General features: G+C 39.1%; 2 protein-coding genes across 2 annotated transcripts; one reads left to right on the forward strand and one right to left on the reverse strand.

Moving 5' to 3' along the window:
• Positions 1–835: 835 nt before the first annotated feature.
• LOC111320726 (cilia- and flagella-associated protein 300) lies at positions 836–8,872 on the reverse strand. The gene is made up of 10 exons (XM_022923407.2): positions 8,734–8,872; positions 8,525–8,606; positions 7,641–7,679; positions 6,969–7,002; positions 6,797–6,880; positions 5,713–5,795; positions 4,850–4,960; positions 3,201–3,262; positions 2,683–2,749; positions 836–2,058 (listed from the first exon to the last, which is right to left on the reverse strand). The coding sequence occupies exons 1-10, from the start codon at positions 8,829–8,831 to the stop codon at positions 1,942–1,944; spliced, it is 777 nt and encodes a 258-aa protein (XP_022779142.1). The 5' UTR covers positions 8,832–8,872; the 3' UTR covers positions 836–1,941.
• A 4,776-nt stretch (positions 8,873–13,648) lies between these two features.
• On the forward strand, positions 13,649–18,685 carry LOC111320705 (transcriptional coactivator YAP1-A). The gene is made up of 3 exons (XM_022923379.2): positions 13,649–15,083; positions 15,536–16,081; positions 16,467–18,685. The coding sequence occupies exons 2-3, from the start codon at positions 15,645–15,647 to the stop codon at positions 17,221–17,223; spliced, it is 1,194 nt and encodes a 397-aa protein (XP_022779114.1). The 5' UTR covers positions 13,649–15,083; positions 15,536–15,644; the 3' UTR covers positions 17,224–18,685.
• The last annotated feature ends 4,167 nt before the right edge of the window (positions 18,686–22,852 follow it).

Genomic DNA, 22,852 nt, shown 5'->3' on the forward strand with positions numbered 1-22,852 from the left:
GATCATATATTTACTACCCACTGGCTTTCTTTGAACTTTTAAAATTTTTTAAAATTCATCGCTTTGTTGAAGCCGCTTTCTTACCATTTCCATCAGCCATTCACTGGTAATAAGATACCCTCACTTAAACCATGGATCACTGATCTAACGGGGACTCGCGCCAGTATTGTTGCTATAAGGTGGCTGCGTATTAGTTAAGCGCCGAAGGCTGTTTCTGGGGAGTATGAAGAAGAGTTTTATAATGCTTGGAATTTTAAAGAAGTACAACTTAGAGATTATAGCTGGAAGTTGCCACTCCAGAGGCATGCATACTTTTAGTGTCATTCATCGCAACAGCAATAACTTACTGCCGCGATCTTTTCTGGTCAAGAATAGGAAAAAAAGTTGTTTCTTTGTAATCACTGTTCATTGCGCCTTCACATGACAATAAAATGCGTCACGAGTAGAGATATCGCAAAGCGGGTTGACGTGAGATCAGATCAGAACAAAACACATGTAGAATAGGCCATTTTACAGTTGTGTACTTAGTTGCCGAGCCTTTGATTCAGAATGAGGCTAAAGATGACCTTGTTGTGATAGAGACCTGTATCTAGTTAGCATGATAACAAAGTGATTTACATTTGAAAGGCAGCAAGGTTTGTATCATAACAAGGTCATCCCTAGCCTCACTCCCGTTCAAAGGCTTGGCAAACAAGCACACAATTGTAAAATGGACTATTGCGATTCGCTTCCACTGAGGCTCGTAAATATATACACGTGTAAAAATGTTCTGTGATCCTGTTGCAAATGTTCTCTGCCACCACCACGTTGAAGGATCTGAATAGTGAACAAAGGATAAAAATTCTTACACACTTTATTTAACTCAAACATTAAATTACTATGCTCTCTGTTTAAAGTAAGAACAGATTTCAAAGCGATTCAGAAAGAGTTAACCATGCATTTTGATCAAAACGAGTTGTTCAATCTACGTGTATTCACTCTATTCACACGGAACTGACGTAAAATGTTCTCAGAGCGGACGTTTCCAGCGTTAGCCCTTGGTCAGAGCGAAAGGTACTGGTTTTATTTGGGACTTTAAGCAGTCAGGGCGGCAACGCCACGGAAGACGTCGATTAAAAAATCAGTTTCTACGTTTAGTTAGAATTTCGAAAATGGCTGCACGTGTTTACCGTCTTATAGGGCGCCAGACCTCAAACTCAACATAACGCATAAAAGTAGGGTTGAGTTCCAAATGGAAATTAAAATAATTTGCTGCCGCGGTTTCGCTTCGCAGACGACGCAAATTTCGGTGATTTCACGTTGTCGTTTTGCAAAGGACGGCTAAGAAATGCACAAAGTTTTAAAACGCACGCGCTGGGCGATTGTTCTGTCAATTAGATCTATTGTTTTTCCACGTTCTCGTTGCCGTAGCCGTCGTGGTTTGCTTAATGTCCCTACTGTCTTCTTATATGCAGAACGCTCTTCATCAAATTATAAATTGGCATGTCCATGCAACTTCATCTCTATAATGCAACAAAGTGGACGATCCTGGTCTTATCACCTTGCTGGTTAAATTCTTAATTGAATTCTTGACCTTGCCACCCAAAAATTCTGCCTCACTAGTGGAGTTCTAGTTTTTGAACGGCTTTGGTACGGTTGGCGCAGGTAAGTGTGAACATCAAACGCAACCTCTCTTATCTTAAACCAGTAGAAACCCCGTCTGGTGTAAGCCCAGCAACAGCGAATGAAGCGCTTCCTTGAGTCTAGTTAGAGCGAAGGCGCGAGAACAAGGGCGGAGTGCGTGGGCAGTCGATTCTAGACGGTGAAGAGAACCAAGGCCGTTAGAGCGTCCCTAGCCTATCCTTACGGTCACACGACGATGACTAATTCGTCTCCAGTTGTCTTCAAAGCGTTAGGAGCTTAACTCCAAATGTTAACGTGTAGCTTCAACCAAGGTGGACATCATCTCCACGAGTGACACCAGATGTAAACGTGTCGCTTCAGCGGGTTGATGCACATATAGGCAAAGGACTGATCGTGTGGCGTAAGTGAAGGATATAATTGCGAACCGTCTTCGTCCTGTAGTCCGAAAAAAAAGACAGAAACAGAAGATATCATGCGATCCACATCGGAGGCAAACGACATAAACGAGAATTACTTCCTCATGATGAAAAAGTACAACCTTTTCACGATTTATTTTTACGTTTCTCTCAGAACATTCGAGCCATAATCTGCGGCTCTCAATGGGACCGATGGGTACCGGTCACTTCGCCAACACATCAGCCTGCTGACATCTTTGGTCTACTCGCCGACAGTCGTCTTTGTTAATCTGATAGATAAACTGGTCACTACGCCGACATCCTTAAGTCTCTTCGCGGATATACTTGGTCAACCTTCTTTTTAGTTTTAAGCATATATAGAAAGCTTAATCCGAGATTGATTTTCATTTACATTTGTGTCGATTCTGTTTGACCGGTGCGAGTTCTTAGTCTCCCAACCGCCTACAATCATGGCGATGGTACTTAAAAAGTACATCCGGAAACTCTCTGTGTTATCTCTACGACCTTACCGCGAGATTGCTTTTAGAGGCGAGTTGACCAGTGGTGTTGGCGAGTTACCCAAAGGTTACGGCGAGTTAACGTGTCGGCAAAGTGATCGGTGACCCCCCCCGTCAATTAAGTTCAATAAGACATCAAGCAATACCTGTGCGGAAACTTTGAGCACAACTGATCCTACTTGTAGCTTTTTTGTGGTTGGGTCTTTGAAGACACTGCAAGGGAAGACAAGGAGACAAGAGCTGTGATAGGACTTTAAAATTAAACCTTTGAGCTCTAAGAGTGACTAGCATCTAATTTCTCCTTACAATATCACCCCTGAATCACACAACAAGGTCAGGAGAATAACAGAAATGATCACCAACTACAGAAGCTCCTGATTGTTAAACAAATTCTCCTTGTCAGCACTTTAGGAAATGTATAGAGAACAGTATGGAGAATATGCATACTGATGTTGGGGTGTCAGGTAAAGGGTTAAACAAACTTATCTTAGGGGAGAAAAGAAAATAGTTATTTTCCTCGCAAAGCTTTGATACCAACCGTTGTTGTTAGCAGCTTTCAATCCGTTTTAAGGGGTTCTCCAAATTTTTTGATCAAAGCCTCGCGCACCATCCCTGCCATTTTTCTATACACATTCAAACTTGAACAATGCCGGTTCCCCATTACCTTAAAAGATCTTTGTAAATTATCTTGGTCGTTTCAAGATAAGGATTTATGTCATCTTCATACTAAAAGAAAGGCAACAAGGTAAATGATAAAAAGGAGTAAGTTTCTATAGAAACTGTGTTGCTGCGTCGGTGAGGGTATACCAAGATATTTTGTTTTTTATCAACCAAGTTGATAATGTAAATTAGTATATACTAAAACAGTGGATAGTGTTGAAAGTGCGCTCTGATTGGCTAGTCAAACTCCGAATATCCTTTGCTATTTACCTCCGAGCAACTCGGGAAAAAATGGCGTCCCGGTTTGCATCCGTGACAAGCGAAGAAATCACTCAAATCAATTTTTGGTGGTGTATATTATCTCACCGTTTTAGTATCTACTAAAACAACTATTCACCTCAGTGTAGGTGGTTAGGGGTGGATATACATACATAAATATACATACGTACGTACTTATCTACCTACCTTCCTACCTACCTACCTACCTACATACATAAACATACATACATACATACATAATACATAGGTTAATTGACCACTCCCCATAGGGGCTTTTCAGGGCCAACACCCACCCATCCCACCCAGGGGAGGACATCCCCCACACAGTAATCTCGTGCGTGGGAAATCAACGTCTCCTACCCCTAACCCTGCAGGAGACGGAGCCTACGATTTATTCCTCCTTATCCGAGAAGACTAGATTATCTATCCATTTCTTGATTATAGAAAGGTAGCAAATTCTCCTCAGTTATTTTAAGACCATGAGTATTGGTTCGGCCTGGGCTCGAACCCTCGAACTCCCGCACAACATAATCCGGCGCTCTAACCAATTGAGCAAACCAGCACTTCGGTGAATAGTTGTAAATTAGCCACCGTAAGGAGTTCTAAAACTGACGTTTCGAGCGTTAGCCCTTTGTCTGAGCAAACTTCTCGATCTTCCGCTCTGACAAAGGTTTAACGCTCGTAAGGTAAGCTTTGGGACTTTTCACGGTGGCCAATTTACATTATCACCTCAGTTGATAAATTCGCATAATTTAAAAACAGGCAAAGTTAGTTTAATGTCTGCACAAACCAGGGTTCTGTCCTGGTGTACCGGTTCACAAGGGAATTACCATTGTTCTTTCTTTGTTTAGGAGTTATCGGTTAGCTATTGTGTATTGTTTGGTCTTTTGTATTGGCTCTTGTGAACCGGTACACGAGGACAGAAGCCAAACCAGCTTGAAGAATAACATTCAATTGGCGGTAAAATTACACTTCCCTGCCCTGGCCTCGACCTCCCCGTTCTTTGCTTTTATACCTCTATACTTTTCACGTTATAAAACAACAAAAGGAACGCCCAATGAAGTTGAAGAGTATCTAGTTAAGGTAGCGAGGATCACGTTCCAGAGGAAAAAAAAAAAAGAAACACTAATGACTTTAAAAACTTTCTGCTGCACAGTCTTTTTTCGGTTCGTTTTTTTAATCTCTCTATGCAAAACGAAAAAGAAAACTTAAAGCATCACATTCTAAAAGAAAAGGAACTGGTGTGGCGCATGATAATTTTGATAGTAAAGGATCGTAGTAAAGGAACTGCAATGGCAAAGCAGGGCGACTCGGTTGACCTCCAACGTGAAACAAAAGAAGTTTATTAGCACAGGGATAACTACATAAACTCACTTGACAGACTTGCCCTCCAAGACAAAGATGCTTGAAAATCAGGAAAATGAATTCATTTCTATCAGCATCGCTAAATAATGCATATGTTTCAGCTTCTTCAAGAAGTAAGACCTGATGAGTCAAAGCCAACAAGCCTTTACATTTATTTATTTACATTTCTTTTTTCATTAATTTTTTTACATGCATGTGCACTGTACTTGATATGCCACTAAGGAAAATTTTAAAGAGTGAGATGGCAAAAAAATTAAAAATAAACTACAAAGCCAGAAAGTGTTTCATCCTCCCCAATAGAGGAAAGCTGCCTAAATACTTATTAGTTAGTTCTCTACCATGATACAAGTAAACTGTGAGCAGTCCCTCCTTTTCAGTTAAGTCTTTCGTGCACGTCAAAAAATTCAGTGGAGAAAATATTGACAGATGTGCACCACACAGAACTTTGAGGGTCAGGTTCAAGAACAGTAGTAGGTGGTGATGGCTTCCATGTACAGCAGTAAATTATGTGAAAACCAAAATAGTGTACCAGTCAGTGTGAAGGTATAATGGCCTAAGCAAAAAGAACTACTGTCTGTAACTGCAACTGCAGCCTGTATTGTTCCAGACTCTTGATCAATGGAAATGAGGTTAAAAGCCTGTGTGTTGTTCTTCTTAGAGCACCCATTTTCAGTCCACCCACTCCTGTACTCATGTTCAGGGACTCAGAGAGTGAAACAGGTTTACGCTACTGTATTTTTTTTTTTTTTTTTTCATATTCTGGCAAGACAAACTTGGTTCAATATTGAAGCATTAGAGTTGGTGATGATGACCTCTCCTCAAACTACACACATTTACTTGGTTTGCAAGAAGTTTACTGGGGATATACTTACTTTTCTAAGCTCATCAGAAATAACGTAGTCTTCGAAGTAATCATCAAAACACTTTTTAATGTTCCCTGATTCTCTCACAATACCTTTTGAATTAAAAGCAATGCTCATACTTAGTTTCAAAGTAATCAAGTGAAACCCAATGCATGTGGAGTGTAGGTGAAATGACCTTTTTAACTATTTTATTATCAAGATATAAAAATCAATTTGCTGCACTGTCCACAATTCATTTCCTTTAATTTTGGCTCGAAGATATTGGTGCTTAAATAAACTAATATCTGAAGAAACAACCTTCTCATTCTAACTTGTTTATTTAGCTATACATGTGGCGATGAAGGAGTCCTACAAATAACTGGGGAAATATGATTTTAAGCTTGTTTGAATGGAATAAATGCAGCAAGCAAAGTTTAAACAATGTCCTGAGAGCTAGTTACAATTGTTATAATATAAGGGGCAAAATTACTGAATTGTGATTGGTCAAGACAGAGGGCATTTTTTCTTAATTTTTGTAATTGCCCCAGGCAAAATTACTTGAAAATGATTGGCTGAAAATCACTTAGTAACGGCTGCCAAGGTAAAGAAATTTCTGTTTGTTTTGTAACAATGGCGTCCCGTTTTGCACGAGATCAGTAAGAAAACATTTTGCCCCTTATATTATAAACAAGTAATCACATGGTTCCTCCTAAAATTAAGGATTAATATCACTTGTGTTTTCGGAAGTTGCAGAAATTGCCCTCGTCGCTGCGCGACTTGGGCAATTTCAGCAACTTACGAAAACACACGTGATATTAATCCTTAATTTTACTCGGCCCCATGCGATTACCTATACTAACATGCATGTTTACATGACAGATACACAATGTCAGGAGAAGGTGTGTATTTTACAAAACCACATGGCCAGATTCTGTCAGAGGCAGTCTGCGCCCCTTTGGCCTAAAATAGGCTGCATACAATAGTACATTAGTAAACCCTTCTTTATCTCTTAGGTGATATTTTTCTTTCTCTGATCAACTTTCTGCTTGAAAATGTACTGACTTTGTGAGAAGAAATTCCTTTTGGGTTCCTCCTAAAAAAATTAAATCTTCACCTTGTTCTTGTAGCCTGTCAAAAAAATCCATAGATGTGACTGCACAAGAGACAATTTCTGCTGTGACAGATGACGGTCTGATACCTGACACAAAAAGAAAGACTGTTGAACGCTGCAGAAATACAGAGATGACTACTTTTAATACTGAATTTTCATCCATTTTACTACTCACCAAGAGGACCCCATGAATTGGAGGAAGAAGCAACCTAAACAGCAACAAGTAACTAATGAATTTAAAATATACAATTAAGCAAAAACAAAAAACAAATAAAACAGATAAATGACCAAATCTGTAGGAAAAATATATATGTAACTACAATTACATACAGGTAGTTCATGAGGATTCTGTACAAAAGAAATTATTGCAAAACATTAAAAAACAGCATTCTAGTTTTCAGTACTACAGTTTATGACCCTTGTAATTTTTTTGGAGATTCTGGAGATAAAATTTGACCATCAGAATTGGAAGTTATCTTTTTTTTAACTATCTATAACAGATTTGCATGCAATCGCAGACAAAACCTTTTGACAATTAGTTGGCAGACACATGACAGCTTTGCTCCTCAAAAATTTTCTGCACAACATCAAAATACTTTCCCCCCTTCCTTGTTGATGTAGCTCACAGAAAAAAGTTATTGATAATAAGTTGGTAGACATATGACAGCTTCACTTTTCAAAAATTTTCTGTGCAACATGAAAAAATACTTTCCCCTCTTCCTTGTCAATGTAGCTTGGTCTTTAACCCCAAAGGTGTGTCCTCTGAGTCAAATTTACATGTGCAACAAAACTTGTTTTTTGTTTTTCATCTTCTAACAAAAAATACAGATGTGACAAAGTAACTAACCTGTAGACTTGATAAAACAGCAGGATCTTGAAAAAAGTCCTGTTGATTTCAAAAGATTTAAAGTTTGGGGAAATTTCAAGCTTTTCATTTCAATATCTTAAATAACAACTAAAAGAATAATAATGATAAAAAAGATAAACATAAATTAATAACAGTGGTGTCTTAATGTATAATAGATTTGATTGCCCTTTCTAAACCCTTTATCCCCTATGAGCAACTGGCATCTAAATTCTCCTAATAATATCACCTCTCAAACAAACACCCAGGTCAGGAGAATAAAGGAAATGATCACCAACTCAAGAAGCTCTTGATTGTTAAACAAATTCTCCTTGTCAGCACCTTAGGAAATGTATAGAGAACAGTACGGAGAATAGACCACTTTCATAAAAGGCTGCCAGATTAATATTCTTTTGTTTAAATTTAAATTAGCCCTACTGGCCTCGTTCTCCAGTACAAAATTCAAAAGAATACATTATCTCAAGCGAGGCCAGTAGGGCTAATTTAAATTTAAACTAAAGAATATTTATACAGCAGCCATTTATGAAAGTGGTGTATATGCACACTGATGTTGGGGTGATCAGGATTAAAACATTGCACACCGGTACCCGGTAGTGTCAAGCCATAGTTACAGGTAACGCTTTTTTTTTTTTTCGCAATGGTACATGTACAAATAATGTAATTCGAAAGTGGTCCAAAGACCTCTGCATACGTTTGATACTGTTGAATTGTATTGGAATATTTTGTTACAAATTTTTGCACAATTATGATTCAGATAGTGAAAATGGAAGCATACAGACTCAAAACTAATACTAGCAGTGCAAATGCACCTGCCTTTTTTGTTTTTACTAATGCTGGGACAAATATTTCTCATCAATCCAACTTACCATCACAAATTTATCTTTCTGGTAAGCTTGGAATAACTGATCATATGAGAACATTTGAACCTTAGTTCTCGTTATCATTCCCCTGAAAAACGGGATAGATGAGATTATGAATGGGCTGAAACAAACGACTTAATTTACTCCGGCACCGTTATTTTGCCACAATAAACAGTGAAAAACATCTAGATAGGATGGCAGCTTTCGTATTGTACCATTTCGAAAAGAGTTCTTTAACATCTGAAGACTCAAAACCTGGGAAAGTTTTGTTTGGAACAAACTGGAAGGTGAACTGTTTCTCTTCGTCCGCCATTTTGGTTATTTCCTAGTGCATGATGGGTAAACCTCTTTCCCAGGGTCCCCAACGCGACTCTGAGCTTCGTTGCCAATATTACCGCTGGCCAGAAGGTAAACCTCAGGCCAAACTGACCCTAACGGCGGAGCTCGTAATTTTAACTTTTACTTAAATATCTTGAAGACGGACAACTCTCTCAAACAACGAATCTTAAAGAGCGCTTCGCATTCGGAAATTCATTTCAGACAAATCAAGTCAAGTTAATATAATGTCATTCGCAGACAAACTCCTTTTATTTCAGTTCGCTACCTTGTTCGAGGCATCAAGATTGTGAAATCTCTGTAGCGAACCCTATGAAGCCATGTGTAAACAGAAACAGTATTTTGAAATATAAGAAGAAAATTATTAGTTTTGCGCGAATCATGGACCGCGCATTCAACAATCTTGCGCATGTTCTTTTTCAGACTTTTGATCTCGAAAGATACCCTCTGTTCTAGACGCGAGGCGGTCAATTGAATTGTTTCTGCTCCGATCCATAGATTCCTTCAAAACAGGCTTAGACATCATGCTGGGCGAGAAGATACTTTTACGTGTGAACTTGGGGAACTCACTTCTTTACTGAACCATCTTCTTAGCGTCGTTAGCTTGATTACTCAACATTCCAGGCAGATAAGTAGTCTTTGCCCAAGAGTTGCTTTACTATCTTCTTTCCGGCTCAAAAAACAGTTAACGGTTTTCGCATAAGTGCTTTGTTTTCTCCATGAAAAATGTGAAAAGCTGACCTACTTAAGTTTTTTGACCATGAATCGAATGTCTAGACCCTGAAAACCTTGATATATGTAGCGTTCCAAAACATATACTCTCGGAAAAAGGAGGCTGCTCTCGCAGGCTGGAAAAAAACTAAATTAACGTCTGCTTAAGAAAAGCAATCTTGGTTTTTCAGCTAGTTTGAGCGGCACGTTTGTATGGCAAAGGCTTCGTTTCCTGTTGACTGGGAAATCTTGCAACAAATGTACAAGACATCAGTATATAGTGTTGCGAACAGTTAACGGACAATGCAACATAACTTGATACCATACTGGCACCAGCTCTTTGTTTAACAGACTGTACAGAATCCAACATTTTTCTTTATTTGTTAGAGAAAAACCAAAACTGGCACCGTAGATTTATCATATTACCAGCTTTGCTGATGTTGTTCACCGAACAAGGTAGTGCCTGTTTTTATCAAAAAAGGAAATCAAACTTAACACCAACCAACGGATATCTTGGCCCCGTGTCAAATACTGCGAAAGTATAAGAATGGAGGTAATTTGGTAAAAAAATTAAAACAGTGTACACCTATGTAGAAAAATTTAGGAAATATGAGAAAAGTCTAGTTTCAGATTTTATTCGATCGTCTTAGTATCTCCACATAACTTCCTAGAATATCTTTCGCGTTATGTAGTCTTACCCAATAAAACGCATAAACTTCAAACTGTATTATTAGCATTCTTTAAATTCTTTCAGCATGAGATCATTGCATTTTATCAAAATTTTATTCGAAAAGTTAAGAGAACTAAATTTTTTTTGTTATGTTAGACGTCCAAATCAGGAGTTGTATACGTTTTTTTTCCCCAAATAACTTAGTCAATAATACGTCAGTAACATAACAAAACGTGCAATTTCAAATAATTTAATGGTCTACTGATACGCTCGCGTGATATTTCAAGTACTCATTGACTGAACGTGCAGACACTCATGCGTAAACTAAAGATAACAGAAGAGTGATTTCATAAATGATACTTCCCGTGTTGCATAATCAGAGGTAATGCCGATCACATCATTCGGTCATGTGAAGAAATCGATGTTTTCAGTCGATTATAGTCAGCACAAGATTTTGATATATTTAAAAAAAAAAAAAAAAAAACAACTAATGCGTCCAAATTTTCATTGTTTTCCAAAATCATCACATTCATAGTTTTTACCAAACAAAGGATCTTGCGATCCGATCCTTTCAAAGCTAAAAGGCATGTTAATGAGACAATCAAAATTACTTTAATTTTTTATTGGCGATGGATGTTGTTCTCCGTCCAGTTAAACTCCAAAAGCTGGGTTATTCTCAAAGTGTTTAACAGTAAGGCGAAGTTGGCTTGCGTTTCCTTTTGTTTTCAATATTTGAAAGATTTGGAATAGAACTCAGATTAGAAGTCGGCTTAAAGGGTAGCAAACTTTTTCAAGTACATGAAAAATATACCACTATAACGAAGTTCTCAATGCTTATTCGGGGATTGGGATCGTAATTTGAATCACGGGTGTTGTTTGCTAAAATTTGCATGTGTACATGTTGGAACTTAGTGGAGTTCCTGTTTGAGACCGGGAATCCCCAAAGAAGCCCCGTTTCGATGCTAGCAGAGGTCAAAACAATTCAATACTTTGGTTTACGTTTCATGTAGAATATCAAAATACAAGTCAGCGCCGCCATCTAGAATCTACTTCTCGATCAAAAGGCCAGCTGTCGTCAAAATCTATTGGAAGAAAAATCCGCACTCAGCGTTTTATAGTCCAGCTTTGTATTTTTTTAACTAAAAGACGCGTCAAAAGTTTTTAATAGTTTAATAGATTTCTTAGATCAAGAGTCTGACTAAGACAATAAGCCGATGTTCCTGAGCTGTGAACTGAATTCTCGACTTACGCTTTTCTTTGCAGGGGTGCATGTGACCTATTAACATGGCAAGGCGCGTACACTCAGCCTGCAGCTGCAGTATAACCCGGCGACGGATGAACTCAATAGACAGCAGTGTGGGCCTTTTCTGATATGAATAACCTGTGATTTCCCAAGAAATCGAAAGGTTAAAAAAAAAAAAAAACCGTGATTAAAAGTGACTATTTTCCCGTCTTTCCACCAAACTGGATTTACTTTGATCGGTGGGAAAAAAAACGAGTTTTTTTTTTTATTGTAGATCCGCAACTTAAGAATACGCCAGAACAAATCTCTTCAAAGAGTCAAAACCCCGACTAAGCACTCTTAACTTCTCTATGGGTCATATCGTATGGGAAGGTTCGCCCGAGATTAAAACCGTATCTTGCTCGTTTGATAACAGGTCATGATGTTCTGCAGATCAGAGATTTTGTACTGTTTTGACGGGAAGGAGAAAAGATTTGCGCTGGAAGTCGAAAAAAAAAAAGGATTTATCATATTCATAATATATCGGGAACACGTGTTTACAATCGTTTTTTTTTTTCCTCAATTGCAGCAAGGCAGCGAAAACGTTGCCGGCTGTTTTTTCCGTCCTAACCAAAATAAAAAACTTTTGGTTGCATGTGTTTTATTTGTTTGAGCTGAGGTAACATTTTTCAGGGCAAAAACGTGCCGTACAGATGTTGCGCAATACTGCTCAACTGTATTTGCTACGACTGCACAGCTTTGCACAGCTTTGCACAGCTTTGCACAGTTTGCAGGTGAAATGATAAAATTTCGAATTTCACGTTGATCGGCAAGTAACAGCTGGATGTTTTTTTCGTCGTTAGATGAAGACTGAGTATCAGTGAAGAGGCCTGTTTAGTTGGTTAGCAAGCAGGTTTGTCTGCATCTGTATATTTATCAGCTGTGATATTAGTTTTCCGTGAGAAGTGCCAGTCGCGCGTTTGCTCTTGTAAGATACTGCACTGCTGCCATGGACGTTGATACAGCTTGCTCCATGCTTCGCATGATCAATCAGTTTCCGTCACAAAAAGTTAGCGAGCGAAAAGAAAACGAATGCATAAAATTGGTCATCATGAAACTTTTTTCTCTTTTTTCTCGCTGTCCGTGTGGGATCTCAAATGTTTTTCCTTTGTGTAATAATGTGATGAGAGACCTTTAACCTTGCCATATTGAGTTTGCCAACGCAATATTTATTTACAACGAAGCATTTGAACTCGGCCAGATCATTAATTTGAAGTTGGGCCAGATTCCAACTTATGATAATTGAACACAATTCCCTGCCAAAATGCCTCCCTCGATCTTTGATTCTTGTATTACCCGGCATCAAAAACCAACACTTGACAGATGAGACATCTTATAGATAATCAACTCCTGTCGAAACAAAGCGGGTTTGTCGATAATAAGAAATGAAGAACTGAGAAATCACAGAAACATGACGAAAATTTAATGATCACACCTGTGAAATTTGAAGCTCTTTGCGGAAAATGAATGCTGGTGATTTCTGTTCGATAAGTCCTTCTAGATTAGGTTATGTTAGTAACAATCTCCAAGACATTTAAAAGTATAGAAGACTGCTTTTGTTCATACAGCTTCCGTTCGTGACAGTAAGACAATTACTGTTGGTTCATGTATTGTTAACAGATTAAAGGTTTTCACGGGATCGTGGGAATAAAACGGTTGCTATAACAAAAACTGCAAGCCATCTCGGCTCCTTGGAACTAAGGGAGAGCTTAAAATTTATCACAGATTCCTCTCTTAGAGTGCAAAGAAACTAGGATTCGAGATCTAAATTTTACCTCTATCAGTAATGGGTAAATAAAATTGTTGACTTCTTAACTAAGCTTTGGCTCGTAGAGTTGACAGAAACAGGAGCCTTACCAGCAGAAATAAGCAGACTTTCACGGTTCGATTGGCGTTTTGTTAGTCGGTGTCTTTCGATCGAACAACCTGGACCGTCGCTTCTTCCGTGGCTGAGTTTCAGTTACTTATTTCCCCGCGTCCGGAAATAGAGGGGAACGTTCTTGTATACTGATTAAGTAGAAAACAGTTTAATCGTTCGATTTTGAATAAGCAATTAATCAAATTGTACGTATTGCACGTTTCGTATAAGAACAGTTCAATTTCCTGAAATTGACTAATCATCATGACACAGAATAGAAGGGCTCCGTCAAACTCCAAAGTTTTATGGTTGATGTAAGTTACACTCTCAAGGCCTTCTTTGCATCGTTGCGTCAAAGATGCACAGGTCTTAATTTTGCACTCGGGAAATTCTTGAGTGAGATATAAGAGAAATCTATCATTTTAGATGTTGTCGCAGATGTTAAATCACTGGCTGTGGCTTACACACTGTTTCTTCATGCGTAAGCTACATGACTGCACATTTCTTTAAAACAGTGGGAGTCTGTTTTCATTCTATCTCCTCTCTATGCGGAAAACAACAAGGAGTTCAACTGGCGGCTCTGCGTGCAAAATTAACTATAATCGCGGATGTGGAAAATGGATTAGAGGATGATTGAATCAGTGAAGAATAAATTCGTGGAGCGGTCTGGCGACTGAAACCTCCTAAGGATCGCGTGATGTCGCTTGTTATGGCGCGTTTTCGCGAGAAAATTTGCGTGTTTTTTCAAAGGCACATTGTTCCACAAACAAATTGACACGATGCTCGACCACCCACCTCTATTTCGCAAGAAACAAGAATTGAGTGACAAAAAGATCTGCTGCGAAGTGAACGTGTGCCTGCTTTTTGGCAGATTTGCTACGTTTTTTTTTATTATATGTCCACAGGGCGTTTAACAGTTCAGAGGAAGAGGCAATCGAGCGAGCAAATCGACGTTGAGATAGCAAGGTTGTTGTTATCAAGATTGTGGTAGCCTGCGGCTGAAAAATAAGAACCTTCGACCCTCTGAACTGGGGGTTATCGCCAAAATCTCCATCCCGTTATCAACAAATGTCTTATCAAGCGGTCGGTGTTGTGGAAAATTGAAAGAAACCATCTAGCCAATAAAAATTTAGCCAAAACCTTTAGAGCTGTGTAATAACAGCTTCGGGTTTCAAACGCAGACGGCCATCCTTTATTTCTCTTAAGAAACAATGCGACTTCCGGTGCGCTGAGCTGTCAGTAATAAAGCTGAGTGTCACTCATTGTATACGTGAGACGAACGGCGTCATGTCTCACAGGGGGGAGAGTCTTGAATACTCGTGGGTAAAGAAGAGATCTCTGGGGATGAAGAAACGAAAAATAATCAACAAAGAAAAAAAAGGGACATCGCAGGATGCACGAGCGGTGTTTAAAGGATTAAAGTTCATTGTCAATTCGCGAGAATATAAAAAGCAAAACAACAAGACGTGATACCTGTTTACACATCACCCCCCCGGAATTTCAGTGCTACGTGATGTCCCAGTCAGCAGAAACTGCGCAAGAAGGAGTACACGGAAACCCCACACAACACGAAACTATCCGTCACCATTACCGCCCAGATAGGCCAAATTTCCGTCCTTTTTTTCTGTTCTGTTTAAAACTTTGCCAAATTTACAAACAGACTTACACAAACAGACAGCTCGATATTTATCACACAGCTGCATATCAAGTAAGTCTTGTTTACATGTAATTGTCATTGTATCGTGCATTTTAGTCCCCGCGGAGTATTCACATTTCAAAGGTCTCTCGAGGCTTTTGCCGACATTTTGAGCTGCGTACCGTGCGCGTGACCACTATAAATCCATTCTGTCATAAACTCTCTTCTAGAAAGCCCCAGAGAGCGCGATGATTTTGCACCACAGAGAAACCCACGCTTTAAATCTCGCTGCCCAACGACAACCGTTACGTAGCTAACAAAAATAGACCTACAGAGCGGCGCCTTTCATGAACTATTGTTTGTTCAAATACGCCAGCTGATTGGTTAGTTCTTACAGTTGGTATGACGACCAAATCTCGAGGCTAATCATTACGTCACGTCCCACCCGAAAACCAGGTCCCCCGCAATGAGTGGAAATAATAGCCTATAATATATGTGTATATATTTCTCGATACTGACCCTAGTGAGCTTCATAACAGTTCCGAGTAATTACGGCGCTAGCGGTTTGCCATTTGATGCGTCAAAGGCGTAGTGTATCAAGCACACCACGTTAGGCTATAAACAACACTGGCAATGGAGAGAAAGAACAATAATTGTGTGGTGCATGTGAGACAAGATTCCGATAACGACCTAGAGGCGCTTTTCCATGTCGTCAGCAAAAACTCAGTGGCGAAGACGCATCCTGAGCCAGCATCGTCGCAATCGTTACCGATGCGTTTAAGGAAGCTTCCTCCGTCTTTTTTCAAGCAACCTCCAATCGACGGTGGCTTATCACCCGATCATGACGTCCCAAAAAGGCTTCCAATCTCTCATTCGCATTCGCGTTCATCGCCAGCGTCGCTTACAGTTCCTACGACTCTAAAAGGCCCGCCAAACCACTCCTTGAGTCCTGGCGTCCACCATCAGAGATCAACCTCTTTCGATAACACGGCGTTGCTTGAGGAGCCAACTCCAATGCCGCCCGGGTGGGAAATGAGAACGACGGCGAGTGGCCAACGATACTTCATGAAGTAAGGCGAAAATAGGTTAACATCCTCTAATGCCAGTGGTTTAATGTATTGTAAATGTCTTAACACAACTTCAGTTAAATTACCACATTTAAATATTAAAACGCACGCACGCCATCTAAAGTCAAAAATTGTAAATTTCTTTATGTTAACTTACTGCGCTGGAAGTGTTAGCGGTCCCATTAGACATACTAATTTTCTTGCATAAAATTCTATTGATTTAAGGTTTTTTAGTGTATTTCTAAAAACCATTATGATGATCTTTTTCCTTATACATGTACGTGTCTTTGGTACTCAATATGGCGGGTAGCCAAATCGGATGTAACACACAGTAAAAACGCTGTTTCAGTGATAGTAAAACTAATCACACTTTTGTTCTCTCTCGCAGTCACTTCGAACAGCTAACGACATGGCAAGACCCAAGGAAAACACAGTCAACTTCAAATTTGAACAGCGTACAGCCAGTCGGCAATTTGCCTGATGGCTGGGAGCAAGCGATAACACCAGAAGGTGATATTTACTATATCAACCACATCGAAAGAACAACCAGCTGGATCGACCCGCGACTCGCGATGCACTGTAGAAACCAGGAGAGTATGCGCGGTTCCACCTTGCCTCCTGATTTTAATCGCCATGGCCATCGAACCCTTCAGCTTCATCGTCTCCAGAGAGAGCGTGAGCAACTTTTGAAACGGCAGCAGGAACTCTTGAAGCAAGAGATCAAATTGAAACGTGATATTCTAGAAGAAGGTGGAAAACCGTCGCTTCTCGGAAACTTGACGCGAGAATTCAGCGCGCCAGATCCCCCTGTAACAAACGGAGGACACATCAGAGATGAATCGTTTGATTCCGGGCTCGGAATGGGAGGTGGTAATTACCAGTTCCACGACGTCGATATGAACGATTCGCAACCGATGTTTGACGCGAATTACAACTCGAAGGACACTTCTTTTCGCGCCGATCCTAGGATACCCGAGATCCTCGACAGCTTGCCTGGTACAAATGTCGACTTAGGTGTTATGGAGGGAACAGATAATTCCACCAACATGGAAACCGAAGATCTTGGAGTTGGATTAGAGTTCAATTCGGAGATCTTAAACGATATGGAATCCGTGCTAATATCGCCGACCTTGACTTGGCTTTGAGTTTGACGGGATTTTTTTGCGCAACGTAATAGTTTTATAAGAAGGATTTTTCAATGACATTAGATTATTCTCAACGGAATGAAAAGTAAGTAAAAAGGCGCTTGTTAGCGATCAAACTATTTCCCTTTTCTACATTTTTCATACGCGTAAATATTAAGGTTGAGATTGTAACTTACTTTTATAAGAGAACTTGTTTCGCACCGAAACTACAAAGTTCGGCTCTAGAGTCGAAATAGGAAGGCTTTATGCTGTTATTCTAGAGAAAAACAATTGAAAGTCGGTATAATTTTTTGCGGTAAAATTATAATAGTTTTTTGATTTAATTGCTTGTAAATAAGAGTTGGAGATTAATAAGGGTTTTCATGGTAGCGTCAAATGTTTGCGTCCCCGCAAAATTACTTTTCATAGTCTTCAATAACTCGGCTGTTGTTACTTATTCGGCGTTTTGATCTTGCATAGTTATCCAGTAGCGTGTGAAAAAAATAAGATCTATTTCCAACTCCACCCTCAAGATCGTCTTTTGTTCGTAGGAAATGACAAAACATCAACACTGATTAATCGTGAGCGAGACTTGAACTCTAACATTTTATCCGCCCAAAAATCAGCACTTGGTAAGCATCGGGCACGCTATGTGTAACCTTAGAGAGCCTTTCCACAACTCAGGCGAGATTCAAGAATGGTTAACACATGATCAAGGGTGGTTTTTTCTGCGTTAGGCAAAATTGTAATGGTTCATTAAGCAGCATACGGCATAATTGAGGTAATTAGGGTAGCTTTCTTAACTTTGGATCCAAAAACTTGGTTATTTTTTGCTACGAAGCGATCTTAATTTTTTAGTAAGTGTATTAAATGCAGGTTTATTTCACAGATTTATATAGTTTTAAAGGTGCGTTTGCGAGTTTGTTTTGTTTTTTATTTTTTAGTACAACTTTGAATCGCCGATAAGCGTAGCAACAAATTTTGCGTCTCACTTCAGTGTAAATATCGGTTTCCATTTTGATAGTTACGCATATATCTCTTTAGATACAAAAAACGAACCGAAAGGGGAATTCATGTCTATGGAACAACGCTCCGTTTCGAGAAGCAAGTGGGGCGGTAAATTGCTCAGGAACTAGAAGGCGCCAAGTGAAATGTGGACCAGAAAGGCTTTCCTAATAGTTTTTTGTTTTCATTTCCTCCTTGGCATTAAGCCACACTCATTTTCCGTCTGTGGTAAGCAAAGTTAAGGATTAAAATTGAGCGGCGTGATGGCAAGAATGTTTACTTTTCTGTGTTTTGCGCCGGCAGAATTATTCATTTGATTTGCAGTCGATGTAGGCGTGAAGAACCCCTTTCCCATGAGTAAACTAAATATCTTTATTTTTTTGTCCAAATTAGAGCAGTGATATTTCATAATATTGTTACCAATGTGTTTCCTGGCGAAACCTCATATAATAAAATATTTTATTAACAAATAGTATAATGGTGTTTGTCCTTGATATTTTGACGACAGCCGGCTTCATAAACTGGTCGTAGCGACGAGAACTCATTGACAACTGACCAGCACGCCATCGCAATTTGCATAAGAAAAGAAAAGCTGATTGAAGAGGGTAAAAATAGTCTGCTTTGCAAGCCCTTGTTACAATCCATCCTGCTGAAATGTCTAGACAAACAAATGAGGTTTCCTTCCTTCGTAACCAGATCCAGCTTTTGTTGAGTAAAATGTGTGAAAACTTAAGCTCCTGCTGGCGAACTTTATACGTTTAAGAAATCAGCGCGGTCCTTAGGTGGCCCTCAAATTATCTTACCATAACCAAATTACGAGCCTTACTGAAAACTGTGATTCCGGGATTTTATTCGCAGTGGATATTCTTAAAACTGTTTGGCAGTCATTGAAGTTTCGGCGTAGAGGCAGTGATACAATTATCATTGTTAGACACAGTTGTGGCATAGTAAGCTCTTGCCTCCACCCAAAATGACTTCCGCCGCTTCATTGGTTTGGTTTTAATCGTCAATTTACATTTATTTGCGAAATCGTGCAAACATTCGTAAACACAAGAGGTACACAGAAAAAAAAGAACAACTTCGGGATGAAGTCATCAAGATGCACTCACTGTAAAAAAAAGTTTGTTGCACCTCTCTTAAATGATAAAATTTCGATATCATCCATGGTGGAATCGTCGAGGCAATTTACAAAGTACGTTTGATTCCCTTGCGAGATGCAATTTTTGACGCTCTTTTAGTATTAATGCAACGGTAGTGCGCGGCGAACATTGGAAAGTCACACTCACTTTTACTCGCACGCTAAGATAAATCATAGAGCAGGCATGGAAAAAATGATAATATTTAGCGAGCGATCAACGACAATGTCAATTTTAAATCATTATCTACATTTGTGGCACCATAGGATGCTTATTATGAGCTTGCCAAGAGCTGATTTTTTCTTTTTTTTTTTTCATGTTTTTCGATACTCATAACACTCCTTTTTCTCCCAACGAGATTTATCAGGTTTTTCTCTTTTGAAATCTTCAATCTGTCATCAGGTGCGATTGCCCATTTCTTATTAAAAGTGACCCGATGAAGCGCACAAGCAAGGATTTGTCAAATCATTTTTCCAGTACATTCGAAAATTAATACCTTCTCATTCGCACCAACAGACAACACATGAAAACCTTGCCAAAAGCGACGCTTACCTCATCATAATTCAGTCTTTGACCGTGAGAAAATCCAGACCTAACATAAAAAAACTTGTGATAATAAAAGTCACACAAAACTGCTAATTTTACTGATGAAAACTTTTAATTTCGCTTCACAAATGCACCGCTTTGAATTACCGAATTTCTCAAGTAACAGAAACGCACCCGCTTTTGTGCGTTTTTCTCTCCCGAGCTAAAGGCCCCAAACGCGGTATGTTTCTACTTTGAACGGACCATTAGCACTTTTAATCCTTCAAAGAATCGTTTCCCGTCTTGTTTGACAAAAGAAGAGCAATTCATTGTCGCCACACCTACCCTTAAACGCTTCCGGTGTATTCGGATGAGTAACATTTCCGCGTAGGTAGGGGGCGATGATGGATGTGAACGAACATGCAAACGTACGGAATACATTCATGACATCACGACAGTTTTAGCTTATAAACTTGTTTAATCAAAAAGGACATGAATAAATCTAATTGTTCCAATCACTGGTATTTTCATAAGAACTTTTAAGAACCGTTTTTTTCTGTCAACGCCGAATGGCTACGTTTCGATGTCACCTCTGGCTGGACATTTGTTTTAAATTTTCGCTGTTTGCACAATCGGGACATTTTATAATTGAAAGATTTTAAAAGTGTGACGGTTTACATAAACTTACGTTTCCTTACATGTCAGTTTATTTGAAGAGTAATGAACGTTCTAATTTAAGCTTTTCCGCTTAAAATTAATGAAAAGGTACAGTGCACTATTTAACAACACAACTGTTCTTTATGGGCTCGATACGACCTGAGATAAAGTCCCAAGTTCGTTAGTGAAAACAGTGTAAATGCTATACAGTCAGCGCCCATCTTATCCTCGGAAAGGTTGGTTAATTTTTTGAAAAGAAGCTTTTCGCTGTGAGCTCATTGAAGAAATGCGCATACCAATGCAAGGTTTGTAACCTGGTCACGTTAGGGCATCAGGGTGGGCTCCCGGAACGAGTTTCATTTTATCGTTCACTTCCTCCGGAGCGATAGACTCTGAAATCCTTCCGTGAGCCGTGTTTCGGAAAAATTATTAGACGCAGACGGCCAATCTACTTGCGAATAGTGGCTATGAAGTTCCAGTACAGGTGTAGCTAAAAAAAAATCATGCTGATGGCCTGAAATTCCTGAGCAGACATTCTTCTTAAGATCAAGAGACGATAAATATGGCCCACTCGGAGTGCGATTTGTGCTTAGCAAAACGAATATACAGAGTAACTATGTCCCCAAAACAAGCCCGAATCATCAGTTCAAGTCTCACTCCGCACTGCCCGAGTCAGTCCTTGCGTATTTTGGCGAGTGCCGAGATGTAACATATCTTCAGTTCTGAACAGATTGTCCCTTCGCTCTTCCAAGTTAGACGAGTGCTCTTCAAGATTAGCTTGAAAAACTGTTATTTTTATGCCTCTTAAAAGTTAAGGACTCCAGAGATAGTTTGTTTTATTGATATTATAATCATAATGAGACCTTTTGATCATAGCATAGTACGTGAACGCCTCAAGAAAAGAGGCCATTTCAACGACCAGAAATATTGCTGTTGTGGGAAAGAAGTATGCTAAAGTTAGCAACTTACAGATTTTTTACGTTCTGTTGCGATATAAAAGCTTAATTATGACAGACAATTTTTGGTGAATGCGTATATGTAGACTAATAATTGCCTTTTTTGGAAGTTTTAGGTCTCTTAATATTCCTGGAATTGACAAACGGTAGTTAAAAAGTTCGAGTTATGTTATATAAGTAAACGTGATCAATAAAATTACGTCGAGTAGGAATTCCGGAGTTTCTATCCGGAACTTACGTATATTCCTAGCTAGTTTCGCAATTTAAAGAAAGGATTGAATGGATGACACGTTTTGCGAAAAGTTTCCTGTGTTGAAACAAGAAAAAAAAAAAAAAAAAGAAAAAAAGCAAGCTAAACTAATGTTTTACAGTCACGTTTCCAAATGGATCTGGAATGATTTTGAAAAACTTTTTCATTAATTCCCTGGATCATATGATGAACATTCGCTGTGGGATTCTAGTGTTTCCTCGTGTTTAGATTTTTTGGAAAGTCGGGCAGTTTATTTTAACTTGGGAAGTCAGGCAGTTTATTTTAAGAGACGGAAGATGACTGAATCTAACACGTTCATTATAGTCTTATCACGTCTCCGGTAGTAGTCCATGTTTTATGACGGATTTAATATAAACAGATCGATTTCTCGTTGTAAGGAATGAGTATGGGATTAAAACACTATAAAATGGCAATAAAAGCTTCACTGAATATTTCCCTCTCCTGCCTAAATGGCTAAATTACAGTTTTCAGCACTGCAGAATTTTGTATGGTCGAAATCTAATCATGATCATTTTCATTTTTCATGTCAAAGGACGGGGCCCGAGCGACAAGAAAATAAAAAACTAAAAGCATGCTGTTCTTATCTCAGTTTTCCGCTGTTACTTTTCAACAAACTTGAATCGAATACTGCCCTACGTTAACCTTCGCCCTTGCTACGCTGTCTCCGGAGTGATATTTTAAAGAGTTACGATATCACATGATAAAGGCTTTGTTAAGATCAACTAAATTTGCGTGGGAAAAGCAACGGCCTATTCTCAGCTTATATCATTCCCTTTTCCAGTTTCCGACTTTGGATGGCTTTTAAATTTTTTTCCATAGCTAATTACTATGACCACAGTTAAAAAAAAAAAAATTTTGCTTCGCTGTCAGTTCAGGAAGAAATAATTCTTAAATTTTTTGACTAAAGTGAACAACAAATTATCAGTGAACTAACTAATTTGTCCAGTCGCCCGTGCGTAACTAATAAGTACAGCGTTCATTTAATAAAACTCACAAACATATCGAATCGATTTTGAAATGTTATGGAATGAAGAACAATGACCCCATTCATGTTTTTCCTTAGAGGCTGCAAGCACGACTCGACTGGTTTGGTCATGGCA

The sequence above is a fragment of the Stylophora pistillata genome, chromosome 7 (assembly GCF_964205215.1).
Source record: "Stylophora pistillata chromosome 7, jaStyPist1.2, whole genome shotgun sequence".
In the NCBI taxonomy this organism is placed as follows: Eukaryota; Metazoa; Cnidaria; class Anthozoa; order Scleractinia; family Pocilloporidae; genus Stylophora; species Stylophora pistillata.

Excerpts from the sequence above, each read along its gene's own strand:
- LOC111320705 (XM_022923379.2), top strand. The coding sequence starts at position 15,645 with ATGGAGAGAAAGAACAATAATTGTGTGGTGCATGTGAGACAAGATTCC. Across the intron at positions 16,082-16,466 it reads GGCCAACGATACTTCATGAA|TCACTTCGAACAGCTAACGA; the intron begins GTAAGGCGAAAA and ends TCTCTCTCGCAG.
- LOC111320726 (XM_022923407.2), bottom strand. The coding sequence starts at position 8,831 with ATGGCGGACGAAGAGAAACAGTTCACCTTCCAGTTTGTTCCAAACAAA. Across the intron at positions 8,607-8,733 it reads AAAGAACTCTTTTCGAAATG|GGGAATGATAACGAGAACTA; the intron begins GTACAATACGAA and ends CCCGTTTTTCAG. Across the intron at positions 2,750-3,200 it reads ATTTACAAAGATCTTTTAAG|TGTCTTCAAAGACCCAACCA; the intron begins GTAATGGGGAAC and ends CTTCCCTTGCAG.